This window comes from Oreochromis aureus, linkage group 9, assembly GCF_013358895.1.
Source record: "Oreochromis aureus strain Israel breed Guangdong linkage group 9, ZZ_aureus, whole genome shotgun sequence".
Classification (NCBI taxonomy): domain Eukaryota; kingdom Metazoa; phylum Chordata; class Actinopteri; order Cichliformes; family Cichlidae; genus Oreochromis; species Oreochromis aureus.
This window is the reverse complement of record NC_052950.1, coordinates 37,156,172-37,182,736: the sequence shown is the minus strand read 5'-3', so window position 1 is coordinate 37,182,736 and position 26,565 is coordinate 37,156,172. Positions and strand designations below refer to the sequence as shown.

At 42.2% G+C, this 26,565-nt stretch overlaps 1 protein-coding gene across 1 annotated transcript in view; it reads left to right on the top strand.

Annotated features, from left to right (window-relative positions):
- The window catches only part of LOC116323494 (sodium channel protein type 4 subunit alpha-like), a 245,376-nt gene that overhangs the window by 148,722 nt on the left and 70,089 nt on the right, over window positions 1-26,565 (top strand). The window contains exons 15-19 of the mRNA XM_039617215.1: window positions 3,075-3,195; window positions 7,447-7,685; window positions 16,007-16,180; window positions 18,264-18,425; window positions 18,507-18,701. Of these exons, the coding sequence (XP_039473149.1) occupies window positions 3,075-3,195; window positions 7,447-7,685; window positions 16,007-16,180; window positions 18,264-18,425; window positions 18,507-18,701 (891 nt within the window). The remainder of the gene's footprint in view (window positions 1-3,074; window positions 3,196-7,446; window positions 7,686-16,006; window positions 16,181-18,263; window positions 18,426-18,506; window positions 18,702-26,565) is intronic.

The window sequence follows — 26,565 nt, the reverse complement described above, 5'->3', positions numbered from 1 at the left end:
AGAAGTCAAATGACCTTCGACTTGAGCACTTTAGACTATTCATGGGAAGAATAAAAGTTTAATTCTAAGTAAATGATATTGAAGTTTAACCTTTGACCTGGACTTTAAGTTTTTTGGTTGTGTGATGTCACTTTAAGCCTGAGTGCAGTTTTAAGGCTTTGCTAGCATTGGGCCGCTGTGAGCGTTTAATCGTCAGCAGTCCTGTAACAGTGTGTTTCATGGACTCGGGTACAAAGGAAACTGAAAAGGTTTATTGGAGTCTATGAGGAGTGACTTACCTCTGGAGCCAGCCTAAAGTGGCTGCTAATGAGAAAGTTCTGAAGCATCTGCAAACAGTTAGCCCAATTCAGTTCAGTTCGGTTTTATTTCTGTAGTGCCAAATCTCAACAGTCACCTCCAACAGCAAGTCAGCACATTTTGGTAATCTCACCTTTTCTGTCTGGTTTCTGCTGCTGCCAGGCAAAATTCCCCTTCACCACAAATAAAAAACTGAAATCTCCTGCAGTGTGTAGAAAAAGTTACTTCTTGATAAACTGAATGTAAACTGCAGGGGTTGTGTGGGAGTTCAGAGCAGCTCTGAGTTCAGTTTATAGTTTCATGCTTTGACATGAAGTATTTCTGCTTCTCTTGTCCATCCATCCACAAACCTGTTGTCCTGCTGCTCAGACTGATGCAGAGACGAGTGGGAGGAGGAGGAGAGGACGAGAACTCACTTATTTGCCATGGAAATGTCCCCATGGCAACCCACAGCAGCCAGCGGAAGCTAAAACGGCTGGCTGTGTGCGTGTGTGTGTGTGTGTGTGTGTGTGTGTTTCCCTGGTGCTTCCCTGCCTGGCACACAGACAGGATGTAGGCGGTGTTGTGGGCGGCGACCTTCAGGCCTGTGCGTCATGCTTCATTGGAAGAACACTTAGCAGGAAGCGTTATGTAATCACACCTGAGCAAATGAGGTTCATGCAGGTTCCTCTGTGTGAGGGCCGAGGAGTCTGGAGCTCACTGGGGACCACTGTCAGGCCTTTACAAGGCGAGCAGCTGAGCACCGTTCAAACCTACACAACTTTATTTAAAAGGCAGTTTTGCAGCAGCAAAAGGTCTTCTATTGTGAGATCCAGCAGTTTTCTTTGTGTCAGCTGAGCTGTGCTGCGGCGACAACCAGATGCATTCTGCAGTTTTTAAACGGGTGTAACAGGAGCTATCAGACCTGCTTTTATATCATTTTCCATTTGTATTCATGTAAAGCTTCTACAAAGTCGCAAATTATCATTTGATTTCTTGAATAAGACATCTCACAATGTGAAATACACAAATAACTGCACCAATAGATCCAATATTGGGTTAGAATAATCCAACCAAACTCAGCAGGTCACATGAACCTATAAGATTAAAGTTTCTATTAAACATCACATGCTGTGGAACGTCCTCTCCTTCTCCGAGAGCAAAGTTCTCACATCCAGGAGAACCTTCAGCTGTCTGAAAGGTTAGATCTGAAATTACCTTCCACTAGCTGTGCTTGCTAAAATGCTCGGGCCTAAAGATGAGTAACACAACCACAACTCTGACATCTGCTTGCATGAATGACTGGAATGAGAGTTTAAAAAGGACGCATGATGAATGTACAGAGAGGACTTTCTGAACTGTTGGGCGAGGATCTCAGTGAGTAGGCAGTAAGGAGGCTCTGATGGCTAATCCAATGCTTGGATTTTAGTAGGACAGTTAGAAGTACAGCTTACTCAAAAGACGTGCTGCAAATTTAAACACAGAAAACCACTGAAGCACTTTGTCTTAAAAACCTGCTCGGACAAGTTTATTCTTTGAGGAAAATTGATTAAACAAAATGTAGATTATAAGCTTTAAGTCTTCATTAGATCTGACACACCATCAGTCCTGGATGGCTCTGCAACAACAACTTGCTTGTTATTTCCTGTTATATGGTCTTGAAGGCTGTTGTTGGCACTTTAAAGACGTTCCAAAGACAAACTTTGTGAGCACAAAACTGTTATTCACACAGCTCGTTTAATCTAGTTTAAGGCAGTTCTTACAACCTTATCAGCAAGATTTCCTATACTGTCCAAGAGGAGAGCACTCTTGCACTGTAAATTCTAGGGCTTTTATTGTGAAGGGTAATAACAGGAGGATGCATATATTATACATTTGTATGGATGCAGCACTGGCAGCTCCTCATGTTTTAGTTTCTGTTCTGTGGAGACTGGTACGTGGCCACATGTCATTTACTTTGATCAGCGTATTAGTTTCATCCCCCTATTTCTTGACATTTATCTGAGTTTTACTCGATGTGGTACCAACGCGTTCCTCCTGAGATATTCCCAGACCTGATGGAACATACTTTATAATCCATCTGCTCTCTTTCCAGTCAGGAATGGCTTCCATGAGCCATCATGATCACTACCAAGAGCTCATGAAAATCAACAAGGGTTGCAGCGAATTAATGTTGAGAGCCAGTTGATTACTTAGTATAATTTAAACTTTTAATTTGAGAGGCAGCAGCTGAAGTCAGGCTTTAAGAGGAGAGTCGAGTGGGTGTTTTAGAAGTTCAACCCTCGTGCAGCTCATCTGATACATGAACAAAAATCCAGCAGTGCTTTTTAGTGAGGATGAAAGAGATAAACAGACACACAGCAGCGGCACGCTGATTTCTCTGATTCATTGAACACCAGTCATCACCTGCTTCTCTGTTGCCGTGGTGATAGACTGCACGCACTCACACACACAAAGAAATCACAGCACTACGTTTGACCCATTTGACCCAACATGAATGTGTGTATGTGTGATGCTATCACAATGGTAACAGAAGAGTCCAAGGCAGCTCATACTCATGAATGAATGATGAGTATGTGTGACAGCAGGCTCAATCAAATGAGGATGTCTTTAAAACATATCTTTGGAGGAGCTGGTAGAGATCTTTGAGATTTTGGTTCTTCTTCTTAATCCCAGACTAACTGCATGATTGTTAAGATGGGACTCTGTGTGGGGTAATACCATATTTTATTCTCTGGTTGCATGTTGGATAAAGGTCTAAACATCTGAAGTAATCAGGATGACTTCCATCTTTTTAGGTTCCCACATCCACCACAGAGCTGAGCACGATGCTGCTTCCTCGGCCTTCGTCCACGCAGGACTCGGAGCGCCGGGGCAGGGCAATGAGTGCTGCCAGCTACCTCACTGACGTCATGGAAGGTGAGAAGCAAAGTGAGCCACGCTAATTCTAATGCAGGGCACACACACACACACACACACACACACACACACACACACACACACACACACACACACACACACACACACACACACACTAAACTGAGTCATTATAAACCAAGGTATGAATTCAGTATATTTAACCCTACGATAGCAAAAACACGTGGGTGTCCTCATCAGCTTCTACAAGTGTTTAAGCTTCTCAGATGACAAATGAAATATCTTCATGAACCTGCATTAAGAAGTCCAGCTCCCATCAGTTTAGCTACCAGCATGCCTCTGCCCTGGGGCCTCCACATGCTTATGGTCTGGAGAGCAGCAGCAGGTTTCTTAGCTTCTTAGCAGACACCGAAGTCAGGGTTGCAAAGTGGCTTGCAGATGTGGCATGAGCTGTAGACAGGCTAAAATAGCTTAGTTTAAACTTTAGCTGATGTTCTGCTGAGCTTTCTGAATTAATGGTCCACAGTTTGTTGTTTTACAGGGAATAATTTAGCTGCCATAATTCATAGACTGAACTTAATGGTGGAATTTTAGTCAGTTTTCATGCCCATTACCGATTGGTTTGAATGGCTTTCCTATTCAGACAGGATTCAAAGGGATTCCCTTCATCCCCCGTGTGAATTAGACAAATTAAATGTGCTTTTTCTAGACAGATTATTATTTTTTGCTCCCATTAATTAAAAAAAAGCATAAATAATCCCATATGAGTCATTCTATTTGAGCTGCTTTGGTCTGCTAATGGTTGTTTTTGCATCTGCAATCCGCTTTGCAAACCGCTTCTATGCCATCTCCTTGTTTCATGCTGTACTGTATCTGACTTAATGTCATAGTGGTTGCATTTATTTGACAGTGTTAGTGTAGAACAGATGGCAAAGTGGGGAAAGAGAGAAGGGAAACGACACACAGCGAATGACCAGGGGCGGAGTTGAATCCAGGCTGCTGCCTCGGTACATGAGGCATGTGCTCTATCAGGTGGAAAAAATACAGATAAAAACAACTTATTGATTCTACACGTGCAGTTTTTATGCCCCGGTGACCATAGAAATCAATACTGAGCCTTTATCCACATTCATTTAGATGGGGACTTCCTAATATTATCCCAAATACCCGCTGGGCTGAGGCTGAGTGGAGACTCCTTTGATTTATTTAGCAGACTTTGATAGCAGCGAAACAAAGTGAAGCTAATCTTAATCATTCTTAAAATAATCCCACACAGGATTAAACGGATTTCCTTTCTTTACAGAAGCTTCTGTTTCACTTCATTTCTACGAAAAGGCAGAGCGATTTAAAACAGGCTCATTACCTGGAAAAAACAAGTTTCTGCATCAGCTCCAGCATCCCTTCACATTTTATGTGTTTGCTTTTGTGTGTCAATATGGGACTGTAACCTTGCCTGACTTTGTGTCTCAATATGTGTGTATTTGTGTGTGATTGTGTAACCACGTATTTGTCTGAATTATAACGCTTTTGTGGGTGCGAGAGAGGAGCCTGTGTGTAGCTGAGTTTGCTTCAAAGTCAGTGTGTGTGTGTGTGTGTGTGTGTGTGTGTGTGTGTGTGTGTGTGTGTGTGTGTGTGTGTGTCGCTGCCCTAGTCAACCCCAGGGGAACACAGGCTTTGTTTGCGCCAGGGACTTGGGAAAAGGGAGAGAGACACAGAGAGAGAATGATAGAAACAGAGAGGGAGAGAGTGTTATCCTGGTCACCCTCATTAACCGTGAGATCATTCCAACTTCCTGTGTGTGTGTTTGTATGTGTGTGTGTGTGATATTGGTGTGTTACATTTCTGGATTCATATCAAATCTGCACTCGTGTGTGTTCTAAGCGTGTGCGTGCGATAGGTCTGCTGAGTCACAGTCTCTCCCCTCGGCAGTCGCTGCTCTTACAGAACAGATCATTATACAGGAAAATACAAAATCCCACTGCTGTCCTCCCTGCATCCATCTGCACACCCTTCATCCCTCCGTCCCTCCTCGGCTCCCCTCTTTGATTTATTCATGTCATTTTTAAAATTATCATCTGTTTCCCAGGAGACTTTCCTTCAATTTAAAATAAGCTTTATGAATTTATTTTGCATGATTTAGCTCGAGCTCTTCTTTGGATTAAAAAAAATAAAAACAGCACTCGATCCATAATGTTCTTACCAGTTCAGATGAACTAAGCAATCACCAGGTGGCGTTTGGCGTATGGAGAGAAAAAAGTGCCAAAATAAAATAGCATTATTAAAATAAATCAAAACATAAATTGCAGTTTTATAAATATTTGCTTCAATTTACATCTGCATTCTGCATCAGCTATGATTTTGTCATAATTATAAAATATTCAAAGTATGTCTGGTAATAGTCGTGAAACCTACACTGGAGGTAGTCATACAGCATTTTCATAACTGAAAAACAATTTTGCTAAAACACTGTAACCAAATCAATTTTACACCCACTCCAAGTGTCTCAGCCTAAAGAATAAACAATCAGTTTTTATTCAGCATCATTTTAATAAGCTGCACAAAGATGATGTCACTGATGAAGGGGAACAGAGCCGTTCGTACCTCAGGAGTTTCTGATGATTCACTGCAGAAAACTTTAAGAAGTTTGGCTCAACTTTAGTTGGCTGCTCAAAACAAGTTATATCAGATGGAAAGTTTTTACTTAATATAAATACCAGGTTCATTTTTCAGTCGTGACTCTTTTTGTGTGAAAATCATTTTCTAATCTGGTCATATGTTAACTGTAAATGTAGCTTAAAGCTGTGAAATGGGGAAACAGTAACAGTGTTCACGTTTGATATATCAGTTTGGAGATTTCCCATCAATCAGACAACTTTAGGTCCTGAAGAAGGTTTTCATGAACCTTGAAGGACCTGGATAATTTTATCTTATGTCATAATCAGAAATGGTGATGAAGAAGTGCAAAGAGAGCATCTATTGATCCTCGCTCAGCTCACATAAATGTCTCTATAAGGGCTCTTTTACAAAGAACAATCTGGGAGTGCGACTCCTCTCACTGCTGCCATAATGCCGTCGGTCATCACACTGACACCAGAGGACACCTTGTAAACATTTAGGAATACTGCAGCCCTGTGACTTTTCACAGTCTGCATTCTCGAGGCTCCGTCACTCCACGACAGGCTTTTCTACTTTAAATAAAAGGCTGCAAATCCACCAGTGCTTTTTTCATAACGTGCCTTCACTGTTTGTTTTACTGGTTTGATTTTCCGATTAATTATTTCACGTGTTCAGGACTGTTTGCCATCAAGCTTTGTGCCACACAGCCACAGAGCAGCCCACCAGCTATTTTATTTTAAAGTATTTCTCTTATCTTTGTTGTTATTGAAAAACATAATTATAGGTAATGCAGTCTGAGCCTCTGCTCCAGAAGTATTTATATTCACTAGCTGGGCCCACGTCCTCATTTTAACTTTGACAGCGTTTTAGTAGGTAAAGGTGAACGCTTGGACATGAATTGAGCTGCGGTTTGGGGAAGGCCTCGAAGGGGACTGGCGATGGCTCTCGGGCCTGGCAGATCCCCGTGTACTAAATAGAAGTGAAGAAGTTGAAGAATGGAGAAGAAGGAGGGAGGGTGGGGCACGTAAACGAGAATGAACAGCTTGCAGAACTGGGGGAACCTATATCGATGACAGCCGGAAGGAGCGTGTTTGGAGGCGTGGTCCCGCTCCTGAAATTCCGATACATAATCTCCAATAGAAAGAGCTTCAGATTGTAACACAACAGATACATTTATCAGTCCAAAATTCCTTTTAGACCAGTCTTTGTTCCTATCAATAATCACATTTGCCCATTTATTGATTTAGCCATTGATTGGTATTCTTTTCACCTTGCCTCCATCCTGCTGTATCCGAATTATCTCTTGACTTAAATCACTTCTGTTCTTGTTTTAATCGAGCAAAATGTTAGATCAGAGTCAAAGTCATGCACAATCCCAGCAGATCAGCTGATTTTAGAGGTAATTTGAGCTCATTTTAAGCCAAATCTCGTCTTTTAGGCTTACTATGTATTAATTTGTCATCTCTTTCATTCATCCTTACACCTGGAAAATCACATCTAGGGCCCAATATTTTTGCATCTTTAGTCCGTTCTGCAATCTGCTTTGCAACTTACCCCCTTCCCAGCTTCTCAGTTGTTCATTTTCCAATTGAACCAGTGTAACTTTGTTTATGGAGAAGGAAACCACAGTTGTCTTTGCCTACAGTGCTTCCTGACCACATTTTGTTTCCTGTGCAGAACTGGAGGAGTCCCATAAGAAGTGTCACCCCTGCTGGTACACGTTTGCCCACCGTTACCTGGTTTGGGAGTGCTGCCCTATGTGGCTTAAGGTGAAGCAGCTGGTGAAGATCATGGTGATGGACCCCTTCCTGGACCTCGCCATCACCGTCTGCATCGTCCTCAACACGCTCTTCATGGCCATGGAGCACTATCCCATGACTGACGAGTTCAACGGCATGCTCACCATCGGGAACCTGGTAGGAATGATGGATGAATGCATGTGTGGATGCTTCTGGTGTATAATGGTGGGAAAGCAGTAAAGCATGGTTATTAGTGGAGATATGTGGATGAGAGACACATAGACACACGTGCACTGTTCACCTAAAACAATGACAGGAATACAGAAGCAAACAAGATCAGATATTTGCAGAATAATCAGCTCAAAAACTGCTGCTTTACAAAGAATCACAAACTGAACCTAAATAACAGACGGGGAAACCCCATAAAGGTACAGGGGGAAACCACAGGGACCATAAAGAAGCCCCATTTCCCCCTGTGCTTATAGCAGATGGTTTATTTTGCCCTCGAGGCCTCTTTATTTATTCCAGCCCCACCCTCTGCCTCCTCTTTTAATAAACCAGGAACCACTGGAGCAGCAGACAGGTAACTCAAAAGAGAGAAAAAGTAATTAACGCAGCTCATGAAAGATGAAACATCATAAACTAATTGCTCGAGCAACATTAAATGATTATTTGCAGCCCTGTCGAGTTTAAATGAGCTCAGACAAATACATTTAAACTGGATCTGAAGCCCACACTGTTATCGAATCCTCCATTTAGCAGCTATACATTTAAATGTGTCCTTTATTGTTTAACTAATAGTTTTAACAGGTTATCCATACTTTAACCTTCAAGGGCCTACTAGGAGAAACCCCTGAAGCTCTTTTGTGAACTGAGGAGTTTCTATTATATTTCAGGCCTGGTTATAGAACAATTACTGCGTGTTCATGAGGATGGTCTATCTATGGAGGTATTATTTGAAAAACCTGGAAATTATTCTATTGGTCATCAAATCACGTCTTTATGGACTAGTCCCAGAATACACACTTCTTTCTAGCAGGTTTCCTAGCTAACAGTTACCAGAGGGTCAGTGAGCAGTCTTTTAAGGCTGCATGCCTTCAGATTAGAAGTTTCATGTATTTGCCTGCAACTACTCACAGTGTGTGAGAAAAAAACTCAGTGGTTGCTAGACGGTCACTGGCAGGCCTCTCCATGTTACCGAAGCCTTAATTCTTAATTATTAAGTTAGCTGAGTGCATCTTTTCGTGTACTCCCTGCCTATCCATTGTTCTCTTCCATAAACTAATGGCATGGTGTATGTAAAGAAACCTGATAATGTCAAATCCAATATCCTGTTTCATGCTGGGAAACATGTCAGGACTTTTACCTGCCACATGTTCACAGATATGTATTTTATCTATTTGTATTGTAACATGAGGTTCTCTCTAAATCGCTGAAAAGAGATTCAGTCAGTTTCGTGAATCTCTTTTCAGCGATTTAGAATCTGGCAAACTTGTCTTGGAAGAGCAGAGTGAAGGAAGCTTCTCACTGGTTGTTTACAAGCAGGTGTGGAAACAAACTTCGGGCGGGTTGAAGAGACTGTGACATTTTCCAAAAGTGACAAAGAGCACGACGGTTTGGGAAACCCCCGTCGGACATTTGAAACCACAGCAAATCTTTTTGGACAATTTCAAATCCTCAGGATTCAGAGAGGGAAAAATAGAAACTCATTTCATTGCCTTTCTAGAAAAGTCTGTGTTTTTTCTCTTTGTGAAAAAAAAAAAAAGGCGAGGTGGGTTTCAGTATTAGAGCTGACAGATGCAGGTCAGATAGCTTTAAACCACCGTGACTAACTCCAGTGTTTGAGCCCGCAGGTGTCCCGACTATCTGACAGGAGCTGATAGGTTGATGCAATATGGTAATTGGTTCACCTGAGGTGTGAAAGGCCCTCAGCCAGAGTCAGTGTGCTAATCACACCTGTACACACACAGACACACACACACACACTTGTTTCCGTCCAGTGATGTCAGGTTTCCTCAGCTCAGGCTGCAGGCAGAAAATGGTAATACAGTTTATAAGTAGAAACAGTGATTTTGGCCTGCCGGCAGCAGTGGTTCAGTCAGTGGGGCCAGGCTCAAAGGTGGGCCTCTGTGGGAGAGTCACATGGATTATGAGAGATGCTTTTAGCAATGCTATGATGCCCCAGCATTCATTTTCCTCTGTAAACAACCAATTTCTTCAAAGAGTAAGTAAACAAAATGATCTTCAGTTTCAACCGAGGCGAATCAGCAGCGAAATGCAGCACTGCTTTACTGCTTCTTCTGATTGGTTGTGCAGCCACCAATGCTCACGCTGTCTTTTCACTGTGTTCAAACTACAGAAGTGAAATTCATAAGCTGCTCTAACTCTAAATTTTAGAGTAACCAGAGACAATATTAGGATTGCAAATGTCACTGAATCCTAAATAGAAATCTATGGCGCAATTCTGAAATGCCAAAGATGGCAGCTGTCCTACCACAACCTCAGAGGGCCGATCAATAGCTGCATGAGTTGATTGTGTTTGCACAGAACAGGCTCACAGCAGCTTTAACTGTGTGCCCACAGACATATTCGTTACTGTAACAAAGGCGTACTTAATTGTCTGTATTCATTTTCTTGGCTTGCTATAACCCTACAGTGAAACAGCAATGGGAGAAGCCGGTCCAAAGGCAGGAGATGTTATTAATCTCTGCCCGTTAATAGAACAACTTTGCTAATCTGAAGAAGTTGTATAATTTATGGGACAAAAAAGCCTCTTAAATTTAAAGTCACCAAAACTTTGACCGGATCTTCTGATGATTTATCTGGTGAGTGTATTTGGAGTGCAGAAAATATGGCAAAATAATGATGAAATGACCTTTTAAGGCATCTTTTGCCCTGTTTTTGCTGGAAGAGTCGCTCCCTCTTATTCTTGAAGAGTCTTACTCGTATGTGCTAAGTGTATAGGTGTGAAGGTGGATGGTATTTGATAGCTTGCCTCTCTCTGTAGGATTGAGCAGGCAGAGCTGATGAATCGATAGTTTTGAAGGAAAGTGATTGATTCGATTTATATAATGATGTTGTGTATGTTAAGCTGGTCAGCTGTGTATGCCCACATGTTCAGACAGCTTCAAAACCCCCAAGGAACATCAAGGAGTCAAAAGCACGAGCTGTTATATAATATCCCTCTAATGTTGCTGTCATCTTGCCTCCAGTTTAATGCAGCTATATACTTTTGCAACGTAAACAGTTTGAAGCGCTCCTCCATTTCAATTCAGAGCCGTTGAAGTCTCAGATAAACGCTGCGTCGTGTCAACGGGATCCGATTGCACTGTGGAGTCGCTAAGTTCTTTATAGGCTAAAACCTCTAATCCTCACAGATGTTTACATAGCATTTAGCTAGCCTTTCTGACGGACAGGAGAGCCTCTGCTGTGTGTCTCTTTGTGTGCGTGTGTGTGTGTGTGTGTGTGTGTGTGTGTGTGTGTGTGTGTGTGTGTGTGTGTGTGTGTGTGTGTGTGTGTGTGTTATGTAAGGTAGTATATAGAGGATCATGCCAGGTCAGTTCTGTGCTGACACAATCGATGTCAGCTAATGCTTTCACTTTTTGTAGCTGTTTCTCGTGTGCTCTTCAGCGTCGCTCTCTGCTTTCACTTATCAATATTTCCTTGTGTGCAAAGATCTATAGAATGCATACATTCACTGGAGGCTTTTCTCCACAGAGCAGTACTCTGCATCAAGGGCACAACTTGTCCTCGTTATACTTAACCTTTAATGTCTCTCATCATAGAAGCACAGTATGGGCTTAATTTTAGATTAAGTCTTGATTTTTATTAAAAAAAATCTGATTTTAGGGTTTTGAATGTATCCTGAATCACAACCTATGACAGCTAGGATAACGAGAAAGAAGATGGACGGATTGAGTTGTCAGTCTGACAAGTAGCTGGATGCTACGTTAACACTGTTTAACTAGTAAATGATAGCATGCTAATATAAATGCTATGGGTTGTGGCAGTTTCGCTGTGTTTGATTTATATTTCACAAATTCTGTGATAGTTCAGTGAGACTGAAGACTTTGCCAAACCCTTGGCAGATCATATATAGATGTACAGATAGAGAGATATACATAACTGACCCATGCATTTTGCAACTGGCTGCCCCATTTACATTTCTTTTGATTGCTATATATTTGCAAGCCACTTTGCAACCCGCCACCAACCCAGCTCTTCCCTTCAGGCTGTCTGCTCACAGGGTCTTCCTGCTGCTCTCCTCGCCTCTAGCTTTCTGTGTCTGCATGGAAAAGTAGGCAGTTCACATAACGGAGGTATACTACCAAGTAAAATAAATTATTGGATATGAACTTTTTTGTTTTTACAGTCCTGACTGAACTTTTAGTTGCTCTAACAATGGAGTGATCGAATATCATTCACTCTGCAGTTAATCATAATAAGTTAATATTAATCTCTGGCTCTCCTCCACACTGTATCCTTTGTCATGTCTCCCTCGCTTCCCCTCCACCCAGTTGCAATAGATGGAGTCCTAGTTCTGCCGGAGGTTTCTTCCTATCAAAATTGAGTTTTTCTTTCCCACTGTCACCAAGGGCTTGATCATGGAGGGCTGTCTGATTTTGGGGTGTTCTCTGTATTCAGGGGTCTTCTTGATTAGCAAAAGGAGGATCATTTCACTTGACCAGCTTCTTTCAGTGCTTCTTACCATCAAGTCATTCATAGATGTTGCTCCACAACATTCACGTCCTGAGTCTTAAACCTGAAAACTCCTCGCCTACCCTCGCTGTCTGAAAATGTTTAATTTGTCCGATTCTTTTTCCGATTTCCTGTTAGCATGTAAATGAAGAATGAGGCGTTTCCGTGCTCTGATGAAAGGTGTTTTTTTGACAGGCTTCCTCTGTGTTTCCTCACAATAACACACAGTCCTCTGCTGTAACCTATCTAATTTGGTCAGCAGAGTGCTGCCCTTGCTAACAGGCACTAGGGCAGTGGTGGGGAAGACAAAAACTCAGGGATGTAAAATGTTTTTGGGGGCATTATTGTATGATCAGAATGTCCTTCTGTGATGACTAAACAAATAGAAAGAAGTAAAATTAGCGTATAAACAGAATTTAGGAAAAACTTTTAAAAAACTGATGAGCTTTAGACCTAAACAAGCAATTTATCATCAGGAAATCCACATGGACACGGTGTCTCTGACCAGAGCCTGTGTGTGTGTGTGTGTGTGTGTGTGTGTGTGTGTGTGTGTGTGTGTGTGTGTGTGTGTGTGTGTGTGTGTGTGTGTGTGTGTGTGTGTGTGTGTGATATTCAGTGTGTGTCCCGCTGCTTACTCATTACATCTGCCTGGTTGTGACAAAAATAATCACGTGTCTCTCGCGCACACACTCACACAGTCCGTGTCATCCTCTCTCTGCTGATGTTACTGTTATTACTGAGTGCTGATGTCAACATCCCTGTTTGTGAGCCAGCAGCATTCTCTCTCTCTCTCACACACACACACACACACACACACACACACACACACACACACACACACACACACTTACTTGCTGGCCCGAGTAGTTTTTCATCGCTCAGTCAGTGAATCAGCGACTGCCTCTGCAGAAGCACGCGCAGACACAGACACTCAGCTGAGAACACAGTGTCTAGACCTTAAACTTGCCAGACACACACATCTCTTCGCTCTCACAGACGTAACTGTTTGGTGAGGAAGCGAGGGAGTCTGCTGGCTGAACTGGATCCCAGACCTAGATCTCAGCTCACAGACTAACGCCTGTTTCAGAACAAAGAGCGGACAGTTAGTCGTATAAAATAAAAAAGCAAGCTTTTTTAAACTTACCTCCTCTGATTTGGAGTAAAATGTGTGCTCGGAATAGGAGATGAAGCAAAGTAAAATGTACTATGAAAAGTATTGCTGTGGTTAGTGCGGTCCACATGGTGTTCCTGTTCATTTTGTCTTGAATTTAAAAACTTTAGAAATAAAACAGGAAAAAAATCAGTCCATGGGTTTTTATAATAAAAAAAAAATCTGAGTGATGTTCGCTGAGCGTCAGCGTTCAGAGAGTTTACAAAATATTTCTTGCATAATAAAATAAAGCGTGCTGAGAAGTGATGTGATTTTTAGCTGGAGCCCAAAGGCAGCTGCTGACATTTGACAGCTGAACTGTGTCTAACTTGATTAACGTCACTCCGCCTGATGTCAGCACACCGTTACACTCTGTGCTCCGATCAGTAACACACACTCTTTACAACAGAGCGCTGATAAATGTGACTGCTGAACCCACAGAACAACCAAACACAGGCAGGATTCAAACCAGCAACCTTCTCTTTGTCCTCCACATCCTGACCCTCCTCCGCCTTTATTCTTAGCTTTTTTTCCCTCATCATTCTTGTTTTTTTCTTCCTCACCTTCTCCTTTTCTTGTTCTCCTTCTTTTAGATTTGTTTAAATTTACCTTTTTTTCACACTGATTCATTTCCTCTTAATCTTTGATTCTATGTATTTCTTCACCCTTTGGTTCTCAGAGAGCCTCCTTCATCATTACACACACACACACACACAGGTAAAGTGTGTGTGTGTGTGTGTCTGTGGGTCTGTATGAGCGAGCGAGAGCAAGAGAGAGGCTCTCCTGATGCCAGTAATAATAACAGCATGATTGTTGAGTAGCTAATCAACGCACTACAGAGTTAATGAGCCCATATAAGAGAATCGAGGTGTGTGTGTGTGTGTGTGTGTGTGTGTGTGTGTGAGTATTTTAGAGAGAGGTAACCCCAGAGCCTCTGATTTTCTGTAGCAGCCAAACACAGAAATAAAACTGAAGTGAAAACTCACTTTTTAGGAAACGTACATGCACACATTTTTCATACAAACTGGTTTTGAAACACACACACAGGCTGAAAAACACACAAGCACACACACACGTGTGTCACGTAGCTGGTGTCACATCGAGGATCCCCTCAGTCTGGAACAACAAGCAGGGAGAGGAGCTGCTGCAAAACACAAACACACACACAGAGTGGAAGAAACCCGCACTTTAAATGTAGCAAACACACAGACACACGTGTGATGCAAAGCAGAGCGAGGCAGACCCTGGATGAGCTGAGGTCTGCACTGAGAGGCAGACAGAGAGGCTTAAGAGATCAAACCAGAGGAGCAGCCAGCTGAGAAAAAGTCTTATTAGACTTTCTAAAATCACCAAATCAACACTGAGAGACTCTGTCTGTCACACAGGTCTGTCACCAAGTCCTCAGATCACTGCTGCCTAAAAAGTCACACCACTCAGAGACGTTGCAAAGGGGGGAATTAGCTTTAAAGTCCCACACTGTTACTTGTATCAGGCTCTAAACGTGTTTCCTTCTGCTGTAAAGCCGAGGTTTTAACCTGGGTGTGTTTGGGGACTGACTCAGTGCTGGAGACAGCCTCGAGTGGACATTAGAGGAACTGCAGTTCGTGGTACGTTCTGTGCTAGCTTCATATTTCAGACCTGGAGATCAGTGCTGTTTGAAAGATGCTACGCTTCATGCTAACTGACACACATGCTAAAGTTAGCATAGCAGGTCAGTGTGCTGGAACGTCCTTTTATTCTGGAGCAGCTGAAATCCTGCTGGCGTTTAAAGAACTTGTGTACTTCAGCAGCAGTTATACGAGGTGACGTGAGTGTGTGTGTGTGTGTGTGAACCTAACCCAGTCTGAAATGTCCTACCCTTTGGCTAACTCTGCCCTTCATTTAGTTCTTGTATCTCTGTGTGTTGTGTGTGTCCTCACCTGACTGTCTCTGTCTCTACCTGTACATGTCCACATTCTTTCCTTTGTGTTGTGTGTGCTTTTGTGACTCAGCTTCCTTTGTATTCTCAGTACTACTAACCCCAATGCTTTGAAGTGTTACAATTAGTTTCAGTTTTTGTGTACTCTCAATACAAGAACATTGTGTTGTTACTTTTAGCTTTTGTATCTTCTAATTGTGTGAAAAGCATTTTTTCATTGGGTGGTGGCTGACTGTCTAAGCTGGTCATTTCCAGCTTCATATTTTCCTTCTTGGACTGATTAGAGTAGCTTTGCATGATTGACAGTCCAAAATAAGCCCGGTTAATCTCATCCTGGGGCAGCAAAGTGAAAGACAAAATGTCAAAATCTTGTCTCGAGGTCTGCTTCAGCATGAGCACATGTTGCTGCCGCTGTCATCGTTCTCCATGTTTAATATGTTTTCACTTCCTGCAGACACAGGCAGAGGCTGTGATATTTCAGAAACACTTTTAGGTCCTTTTAATCATCTTTAATCAAAATAATATGGACACACAGGGCTTTGCTGCAGCATTTACGATCTGCTGCTAACATAAACATTTACAGGAATACCGTTTTGTGATTCAGAGAGTGCTGCTGTAAAAACAGGCCCGGAAAATTATGTCTGTGTTTAAAGAATGATAACATAAAACAGCGTTGCAGCGCTCTCTCCACGTCCCAAACCATGCTTACATTCCTCGCTGTGTCACTTTCAGGTGTTCTCCGGGATCTTCACAGCAGAGATGGTGTTGAAGATCATCGCTCTGGATCCGTACTACTACTTCCAAACGGGCTGGAACATCTTCGACAGCATCATTGTCTGCCTCAGCCTCATGGAGCTCGGCCTGTCCGATGTGGAGGGGCTGAGCGTGTTGCGCTCCTTCAGGCTGGTAAATCACACAGACTGTCCCACGTTTACCACCAAATTCAATAAAGTGGTGGCTGAAATTGAAATGTTGTTGATCATTATAACACATAGTTCATCGGCCAGCTGATTTCTGATTGATTTGCAAAGACTAAAAAATCCTGAAACCCAACTAAGGGCATAATTCCTCAGTAATGAAATTAAATTTCACTGTATCTTATTTTGAATAAAAATCTAATTTTATTTATCTACAAATACTTAAATGTAGGTACATTAGAATAAAGGGCTAACAAGTTAGTTTTTACCAGAAACAAAGAAATAATTACACCTGTTATATTTTCTCATATCTTAGCAGGACAAATAGTTTCTAAAACATGTTGTTAGAAAGTCAGATGGTGTCACATTACCCTCGTAAGACATGCTGACATTCTGATGTACAAACACAGGAACAGCTACATCAGCTCTCTGTTTCATTAGGAATTACTAAAGAAAGCATATTCATAGTTGGGAGATAATAATTAAGCTGGAAACTCAGCTGATTGGCAGCTGAAGGCCCAATGAGACGGCAGCGTTCAGCAGGATGTTTCGCACCTCTCAGAGGACGTGATGATTGGCTGATAATGAGCGATGTCACTCAGAATAAAAGTTCTGCTGCGGCCAATATTGCTGCACCAGCAAACAAGGAAAACAAGATGAGGACGGCAGCAGTCGCACACACACACACACACACACACACACACACACACACACACACACACACACACACACACACACACACACACACAGATTCTCGCAGGCTGTCTTCATCAGTCTGCGTCGATCTTTCTAAGTGTCACTCTGGGTATTGTCAGGTTCCACCAGAGGCAAACACACTCACACACACACACTCACACACACACAGACTCACGCACACACACACTCACACACACACTAATAAAGCCACTCTGATGTTTGAGCCTTTCTTCTGCGTCGGCCTGGTTTCTTTGTTTTTTCTTCCTCTGCTCTGTTTCTCTTTTGTTCCTCTGTTTTCTCAGCCGTGCTGCGTAATTTTGAATACTGTTGTTTTCTTTCTCTCCTCTCTCTCTGATGCTGACCTTAATTTTGTTGCATGGTTTCATTGTCTTTGAGTTTTCCTCTCTCTTTTGGTTGATTTATTTAAAATAAACAGAAGTAAAAAACACCTGTGAGTCCAAAAACAACACAAAGCCCGTCTGTGTCGATATGGATATGCAGCTTCAGACACAATCTTTAAATGAACTTCAAATAAATAAAATCTGCAATTTTCCATAAATCCACAAAACTATGATTTTAAATTCTGTTTGTTTTGTCAGATTTGTTAAAGATCCATCCAAAGACACATTTACACCATTTACTTCAGACAAACATGACATTTCAGGCAAAGCTGATGAAATTTAGCAGAAGAACACGAGGCGACTTGGCTATCATCATAATAAAAATGGAGGCTAGGCGCTTGGTTACTGCGAAACTGTCGAGCATATAAACCATGACAGGCCACACCAAACTCTCCTCATCCTTTATCGACGTTTTACAGACACCTACCATGTGATGTTAATGATTTTGGACTTGTGATCATAGGATCAGATGAATAAGGTCCCAATCACACAGGCCTAGAGACCAGTCAGTGACCAACCAGTGGTTGCTATGGAAAAAGGTGTATTCCCCGTCCTCTTTGTGATTGCTTTGATCGCCAGTATGTTGCTGCAGTTGCAGTTTGAATGAAAGTCACAGACCTAACAACAAACACTGCTCTCTGGGCTGTAGTGAAACTGTGGAGAGTGTGACACGAACCAGAAATGGAGAGTTTGCCTTCAAAGTAAAAGTTGTGTCTTTGCAACATGTCGACTGCAGCATTGAGGCACAACTTTTACTTTGAAGGGGAACCTCTGTGGTTTTTCATGCAGCACTGTTTTCACATCTGATTTCACCTGGAAACAGCCGCAGGAACCACTGCCAACCTTCCATTTTTCCCTAGCAACCAATGGCTCAATTACATCCAATATGGCGGGAAACTCTTGAGCAATGTGCCCATGACATAATATGAGAAACCTGTTTTTAGCTCTGCTGTCTCTTCCTTTCTTCCCTTGCAGCTTCGTGTTTTTAAGCTTGCTCGCTCATGGCCAACTCTCAACACGCTGATAAAGATCATCGGGAACTCTATGGGCGCTCTGGGCAACCTGACGCTCGTCCTCGCCATCATCGTCTTCATCTTTGCCGTGGTCGGCATGCAGCTGTTTGGAAAAAACTACCAGGTAACGCCTCTGACCCAGACTAAGGTACGGGCCTGACCTCACTTGTTCAGAACATTGAGCTTCTTTCTGCCGCCTGTGCAGGAATGTGTGTGCAAGATCTCCAAGGACTGCACTCTTCCTCGTTGGCACATGAAGGACTTCTTCCACTCGTTCCTCATCGTCTTCAGGGTGCTGTGTGGCGAGTGGATAGAGACCATGTGGGACTGCATGGAGGTTGCAGGGCAGCCGCTCTGCATCCTCGTCTTCATGCTGGTCATGGTCATCGGAAACCTGGTGGTGAGTTCCTACCTGCTTAATCAAAAACTCCCTTTTCGACAGGTGTTGTGAGTGTTTTAATCATGATGATGACTTTTGGGAGGTGTGACTGACTTATACTGGGTATGATAATCTATTGGACTAAGTTGGAATGTGCTCCAGCCAGTCAGTTGGTGTTGGCAGTCCGCAAGTTAAAACAAATGTTGTAGATGAGATGTAAAACTTTAGTATCATTAGCAAATTAGCATCATTGGCTAGCTATCTAACATTGGTCCCTGTAGTCTCAAGGTCATTGTCAGTCTCCAGAGACAGTCACCTGAAATGATTCAACATTGGCAAACTGGAATGTTGTTGAGAAGGAGGAATGGCTGCTTTTGACCTGTAAGTTGGTGCAATGACGTATTCAACCCAAACACAAAGGTTTTACACCTCGAATACTGCTGCAGGCAACAAACAAACAGTCAACAGGAGTGGAGGGAGTACATTCCATAACTAGACTCATGTTACAATAAGATGTTATCATAAATCACCATGAAGTCTAATGATTTCTCTCACTTTTCTCAAGTGTCCATGTAAACGAGAAGTTAGACCCTTGAAATCCTGATGTTGTCAGACAGCGTCCATAAGCTTGTCCTTGGATTCTGACTATCAGGAGAATCCCAGCTGATGAGTGTTTCGATGAAGATTTTTCACAGAAGTTGAGATATTTGCTTCAGTGTGGTGTGAACACACCATAGTGAGAGATGCTAGCTAACTTTGCTCATAACTGTGAGCAAACTGAGTTGGTAGTTGTGTAGTTGTGTTTGTCTGTGCAGGTTCTTAATCATCCAGGTCATGGTCCAGTCCAAAGTGCTTGAATCAAAGGCCAGCTGTCTTCTATCCAGGCACTTTGGACTGAGTCGACAGTCGTTAGGGTTAGCGTTAACTGTAATTCAGCATTTTGGCTGAACAGAGCTGGTTAAAAATAACTGTCAGGCAGAAGAGAGAAGCTGTGTTTTGGTCAGCAGGTGGGCTTTCATGATGTGACGTAGCCATGTGCTACCGTGGGTATCGAATCCTGCTTCGAGTTGAGGCTGAGTGATGAAAATGTGACAGCTCAGCCTGCTCTGAGAAGACTTGTGCTCCACAGAGGGATGCTTGATGATTTTGATGGCCCTGTGACCTTCACCATCACAACATGCATATCCAAAAAGTCATTTATTTCATCTTATAATTTTCACTATTAATAAATTTCCAGAGCAAATTCTTGAAGCTGAGCTCCTTTTAACATTAAATATATTTCACTCGTTTTATGCTCAGTCCATTTTTATGTTTTGTTTTTACCCTTATTATTATTGGACTGGATTAGCAGTTTAATCTTTGTGTAGAGTAAGTGTTATCACACACACACACAGACACACACACACAGACACACACACACAGACACACACACACACACAGACACACACACACACACAGACACACACACACAGACCAATGCAGGGCGCACTTGACAAAAGGAGAACAGAAAAGATTTCCTTTCTTCTGATAACTATCTGTCATCTCATCTTACCCAGCACCCCCCAACACACACACACACACACACACACACACACACACACACACACACACACACACACACACACACACACACACACACACACACACACACACACACACACACACACACACACACACACACGGAGCTCGTTTTACCTCACTTACTATACAATGCAACCCCCTGCTAGCATGAACACATCACCTCTGCACGTCTAAACACATCAATCAATCAGACTCTGTGTGTGTGTGTGTGTGTGTGTGTGTGTGTGTGTGTGTGTGTGTGTGTGTTGTAATCAGAGGATTCAGAGCAGATAGTAGTACATAACTGGAGAAGAGAAAGTTCCACTATCAGATGGTTAAATGACTGCACGCGCACACACACACACACACACACACACACACACACACACACACACACACACACACACACACACACACACACACACACTGATGAATGCAAACATTGGAATGTGATGGGAAGAATAAAAGGGGAAAAAACATGGATGGATTTTATGAGGTTTTCCGGGAAATGTTTGGGTTTACTGACTCACATGGAGGGTGTGTTTGTCGTTATTTTGCTCGTTAGTCGAAAAAGTACTGGTTACTTGTGAACTGGTAGAGTTGACACTGCTCTGAAGTAATAATGAGTAAGTTCAGCAGTCAAACTACATCTGTACCAGATTTTGTTTAAATATTAACTTTTCCTCTACAATAACATTTCAATGCAGCTGTCAGGACAGGTCCTTGGCACACCTCCTTTATGCCTTTAAGCACTTTTAAAAAACCTATCATCACACACTCACACTCTGTTTCATCGGGGCTAGATTGGGGTTCAGTATCTTTTCCCATACTTCGACACTGAGTAGCTGAATGTCCAATAAGAACCTTCTGATTAAAGCCTGACCTGCTCTACCTCCTCAGCTACAGAGGATATTCCTCTGTGGAATAACGTGGGAGGATATCTGACTGAAATGAATGCAAGCAATAAAGCCGGCCATCAACTTGTGTTTGGCCTCACTGGACAAAAATAAAATCCATAATAAACTTTGGATATTTTATTTCAAGTAGTCTGAGGTGAAGCCTGATTCCTGCACCTCCTCCTAACTTTGGTTTCAAGACTGAGCTGAAGTTTTTCATTTTCTTCATTTTCTGGATTTGCTCCTACTATAAACGTTAAAAACACTCAAATCCCAGCACTTGAAAGTGTTGCTTTACCTTCTCCTGCTGTATGATTTCCTAGTTTGTCTCAGCTGTTGTGTTTCTGGCTCTTACCTAATTCTCAGTGGATTGTAGATGAATTTATCCCATAAATCTGCTTCTTCCTAGGACCAGGATCTCAGGGTAACATTACTCACAAAGACCAATACAAGATTTTCCTTTTTTTTAAATTAACCAAAGTACAACAGGTCGAACAGATAAATCAAGTCGTGAACAAGAGATGTTTGGGCAGCAGAGGAAACTAGGTGCCGCACCGATGCTGCCTTTTCTTTTTTGGAATAAAAATATCTTGGATTGAGAGTTTTTAGGTTTTTTCTGGATCTGTGAACCTATATCCATCTCATGTTTTTTTTATTGTTAAAAACAGTACTTCATAGATTTGTTGGTATGGCTCCATGATCTTTGATGAGCCAACATGAGCCTGATGCAGGGAGAGCAGCAGCAAAACCCAAGAACAGAAGATTTCAGGCATCAGTGACAATATGATGATAATTAAATCAGACACAACATAAAAAAAAGAGCTAGAGCTCAGGGTGGGTTTCAAAGCAGCTTGCAGGGGAAATGGTAATGTGACAACAACTCAAGCATCTTAAATAGCTCCACATTTGTGTCCCATCTGCATTTGTAGACCACGTTCAGCGTGACTACGAGGCCTGCCTGCACTAACCCTCTGCTCTGTTTCTGTTTTTTGATGCTTTTTATTTGGTTTTAGCATAATTTTCAAAACATGACAACAACAAATCTTTATTATCGTTTTCAGTGTTGAAGTTCAACAAAATCCATCCAAACTGATAGAAGTGCGACTTTATACAAACTTGGGCACCAGTTTCACTGAGAGGTTGAGCAGGTGATTAAATCAAGGCAAAAAAATCCAAAATAAATGAAAAGATATTTGATCCAAACTGGTTTTGGGTTTTCTTCCTGCAAGGAAGAGTTTTTACCTCCACACCCACTGAAGGATGATTTAGGCAGAACAAAAATAATGACTTTCTCAAAAAAATAGTTTTCTAGTTTATAATTTTATTTAGAGAGTTTTTTGTCTATAAAACAGTCACAAAAAGATTGATCAGCCAAACTTATTTGCATAATTATCCCCATAGAAGGATCCATACTCAACCAGTAAAAACCTGGATGTTGGTTTGATTCCCATGTTGTTCTCTACGTACTCAGTTTCTTGAGGTTATTGTGGGTTTAATACATAGCATCAACTATAGCCTAATAAACCAATTTAAACCTGCAGGTTTACGTTTTATACCAGTGTTTTGGTTTTCCAAACAGATTTAGCAATTTAGGAGGTGTCTGAGTAGCAGTCAGATCTTAGCGTTTATATATCCCAACACCAGAGTTTGGGGTCCAAATATAACCGGATAAATAGAATATATTGAATTAATTACAAAGAAAGCAGGATCAACAAATGTGGAAAAAGGAGCTCGAATACAATTTAATTTTACTCCTTAATTTCCTTTTTTATCATTTTCATTTTGTTCCCTGGGCTCCTCGTTCTGTCCCTCCTCTTCCTCGTCTAGTCTTCGCACTCTGTAATATACTCTGTAGTGGATTCTCATATTCACCAGTCAGTGGATCATGAAATGTGTGTGCGCGCAGCAATAATAGAGTCTCACTCATCTATTTAGCTTAATGGTCTCATGGATATTTAATAATGAGCTTGATAGGCCAGACAGCTCACACACACACACACACACACACACACACACACACACACACACACACACACACACACGTACGCGCGCGCGCAGACAAGCATGCAGTCAACAGCCTCTTATTCTTCTCTTGTCAGTGACAGGAATTGTATCTCCTCCTGCAGAGGGATATGCTGACCTGAGTGAATGAATATGCCTAAACACAAGTGTGTGTGTGTGTGTGTGTGTGTGTGTGTGTGTGTGTGTGTGTGTGTGTGTGTGATGACCGAACCTTTGCTATTCATGTGATTTATCCCTTTAGAAATGGCCCCATTGCCTTGCATGCGTTCACGTGTTTGTATGTGTGTATGATTTTTTCTTTTTGTTTTTGGTGGTGGTTATGGGATGTCACGTTGTCAGACCTCATAACAGGCAGTGAGGAAGGAGGAAACAAGTGAAAGCATGTTCAAATACTGTAAACAGACAGGAGGGAAACAGGAAGGGTAATTCAAGTTAAGGTAACTCGAGGTGATGCCAAAAGGAAGAAAGAGGTGGTAACAGAAACTGAGAGAGAAAAGATCAAAGGAAAGGACGAGAGGGACATGTCATTAAAGAAAATCAAGAGAAGATAAGGAAGAAATTGGGAGCAAAGGAAGGAAGAGAAGGAAGGAAGAAGGAAAAGGGGAGGAGAAAAGAATAAAAAGGAAGGAGGACAAAAAGTGGGAAAGGACAGGAGCAAGGAGAGGAACTCACAAAGTGAAAGATGTGAGAAAAACTCAAGGAAACAGAATAAATGAAAGAAGTTGTCAGAAGAACAAACAAGAAACAAATTCAAAGAAGAAAAAAGAGTTAAATAATTATTGCAGAAGGATAAGAAGAAAAGGTAAGGGGTAATAGAGACGTAAGAACCTGAGGAAGAAAGTGATAAAACTGATATAGTATAGGAAGGAAGGAGAAAGAAAAGAAGTTAAAGAAGAAGAAAATGAAGAGGGAAGAAATTCAGTAAAAGAAAGAAGAGGGGGATTTAGAAACACGAGAAAAGGTCAGAAGGAAAAGGAAGAAGTAGGGTGATAAGAAAGGAAGGAAGGAGGAAATGACGAGATGAAATTAAAATGAAAGGAAGGAATTCAAAAGATGAAAAGACCAAAAGGGGGAAACACAGAATGAGAACGAAGAGTGGAAGAAAAGTGAAAAGTGCAAAATAAAACATGAATCGAAGCAGGAAAGGGAAAAATGAGGAGGAAATAAGGAAAAAGAAGAAATACAAAAAAAGGAAGTTTCACTTTAATGAGTCAGAGTTTTGTCACAGAAACTTTTGGTGGGCAGGACGTGAGACATGGTTGCCGTGACACTGAACCTTACGATGTTACTCTAACACCCAGAAGGCACCGGGGCAGGAGAGAGGACCAGCTGTTCGCAGACCTACAGTATCGCACACGAGCACACAGATGACACGTTACTGTAAAGAGCTGATTCTGATTTTAATTAAAAACAGAATGCAGTTTGGTTGAGCTCCCACGTACACACACGCCTAATGATGTGTGTTGTTATTTACATTTGCTTAGCCACTCGTACAGTGTGTGTGTGTGTGTGTGTGTGTGTGTGTGTGTGTGTGTGTGTGTGTGTGTGTGTGTGTGTGTGTGTGTGTGTGTGTGTGTGTGTGTGTGTGTGTGTGTGTGTGTGTGTGTGTGTGTGTGTGTGTGTGTGATAACCATCCGTGCTTTCAGTGGCAGATAAAGAAAGAGGTGGGGAATTACCTCTTATCTCATGTATGCACACGGGTATGTCACAGTGTGTGTGTGTGTGTGTGTGTGTGTGTGTGTGTGTGTGTGCAGGCTGAAGCTGAGTTGGTTTGTAGCAGTCTGGGTGTAAAGTGTGTAACACACTGACTTTACATGAGACGCACAAGTGATGAACATTCAGAAACACTCGTGTGTGCGCTCTTTTTATAATTAGCTGTTTTTATTCAGGAGTTTGATGTGATAACCCCGATGTTTCAAATAGCCCCGCCCCACTGGACTTGACCTGGCGTGTTTTTTTCTGTAAGCCAATAAAAATGTACTTTAAAATTTAAACAATATCCAGGTCACCAATTCGTTTCTAATTTATGGCTCAATCACAGGAAGTCCACCTCCTCGTAACCTCGTTACCTGCAGGTTGCATTGTATTTGCTGCAGTTGGGGATGGATTTAAAGTAGTTGCTGTGACCCACTGATTGCAGAGGTTGGATGTGCAACACCGTTAACCTCTCAAGCCACTTTTCATCATCAGCGTCATTGTACAGGTCACCTGATGGGAGGCAACCTGTCTCCAAGCAGTCGCAGTCCCACTTGGACTGACTGCAATCACTCCACGGGTTATAGATTCGGGTGAGAACATAGAACAACCAGTGGATGGGCAGCTACACCTTCACACTCAGGTCTCTCTTTATCACTAAGTTCCAGTACAGAGTGGACACTTGATTCTCTTCTGCCTGAAAACTTTGGCCTCAGACTTGGAGGTGCTGCTTGACTCCAAACTTCCCCAGGAAGAGCTGGAAGTTATCGCTCGGTGACAGCAGAAGGACCACATCCTTCTGCCAAGATCCTGAGGTCAACACTTGGCAGTGAGTCTGACTTACTGATGGCAAAGCGAATCAAACTCAGCCTCACATCAAATAGCCCTTAAGAACAGGATAGATAGTTCGTCATTAAAGGTAAATGTGAAATTGATTAAAGTTGTAAATCACTGGATTATCCTAAAAGAGTAATGGATTCATTCATGTGGATCTCTGTCCTGATGTTCTTCAGAAGCAGTTTCTGAGCTGCCTTTGTTCCTGGGCTTTTATTCTGAAAAGTGTTTCCTGCTACTTCCTGCAGACCGTGTTCCTGAACTGTGGCCGTTTATCAATGCCCAAGTACGCAAGTACGTACTCGCGTTCTCGGTGAGTACGTACCCGCCGAGAACGCGAGCACGGACTCGCGATATGTATAATTGGAACACCTGCGTACGTGATGATGTCACAGGTCCGGAGTTTTTACTGCCGTCCCCTCCTAATTTAACTGTGAGTAACATGTTATGAAGCTTAACTTTAATCACAGCCAAACCGGTTTACTCAGGAACAAATAAAACACTGAAATAAACCAAACATTAACATTTAGAAGTGATCTAAGTGACTTATATATCATTGTTAACCTCAGTAGTGAAACCTCTATTAATAAAAATAGTGTACATGTACATACGTGTACATACCTTAATAAAAAACAAGCAGGTGAGATGTTAGAACGCTTTTATTTCTATTCTAGTGGACACTCAATACTATAGACAGCTGCTGGGGTTTCTTTAACCTGAGTAGTGAGAAGACCGCGAGCGGGGAGGGGGGGTTTGAAAACGATGTGCCGGGAGTCCGCTGTTGAGTTTTGGACGAAATGCATTCTGGGACATATAGCTGTCCCAAGTCTACACTGATGCATGCTCGATAAAATGGGCGGATCGAGAACACATCCGGG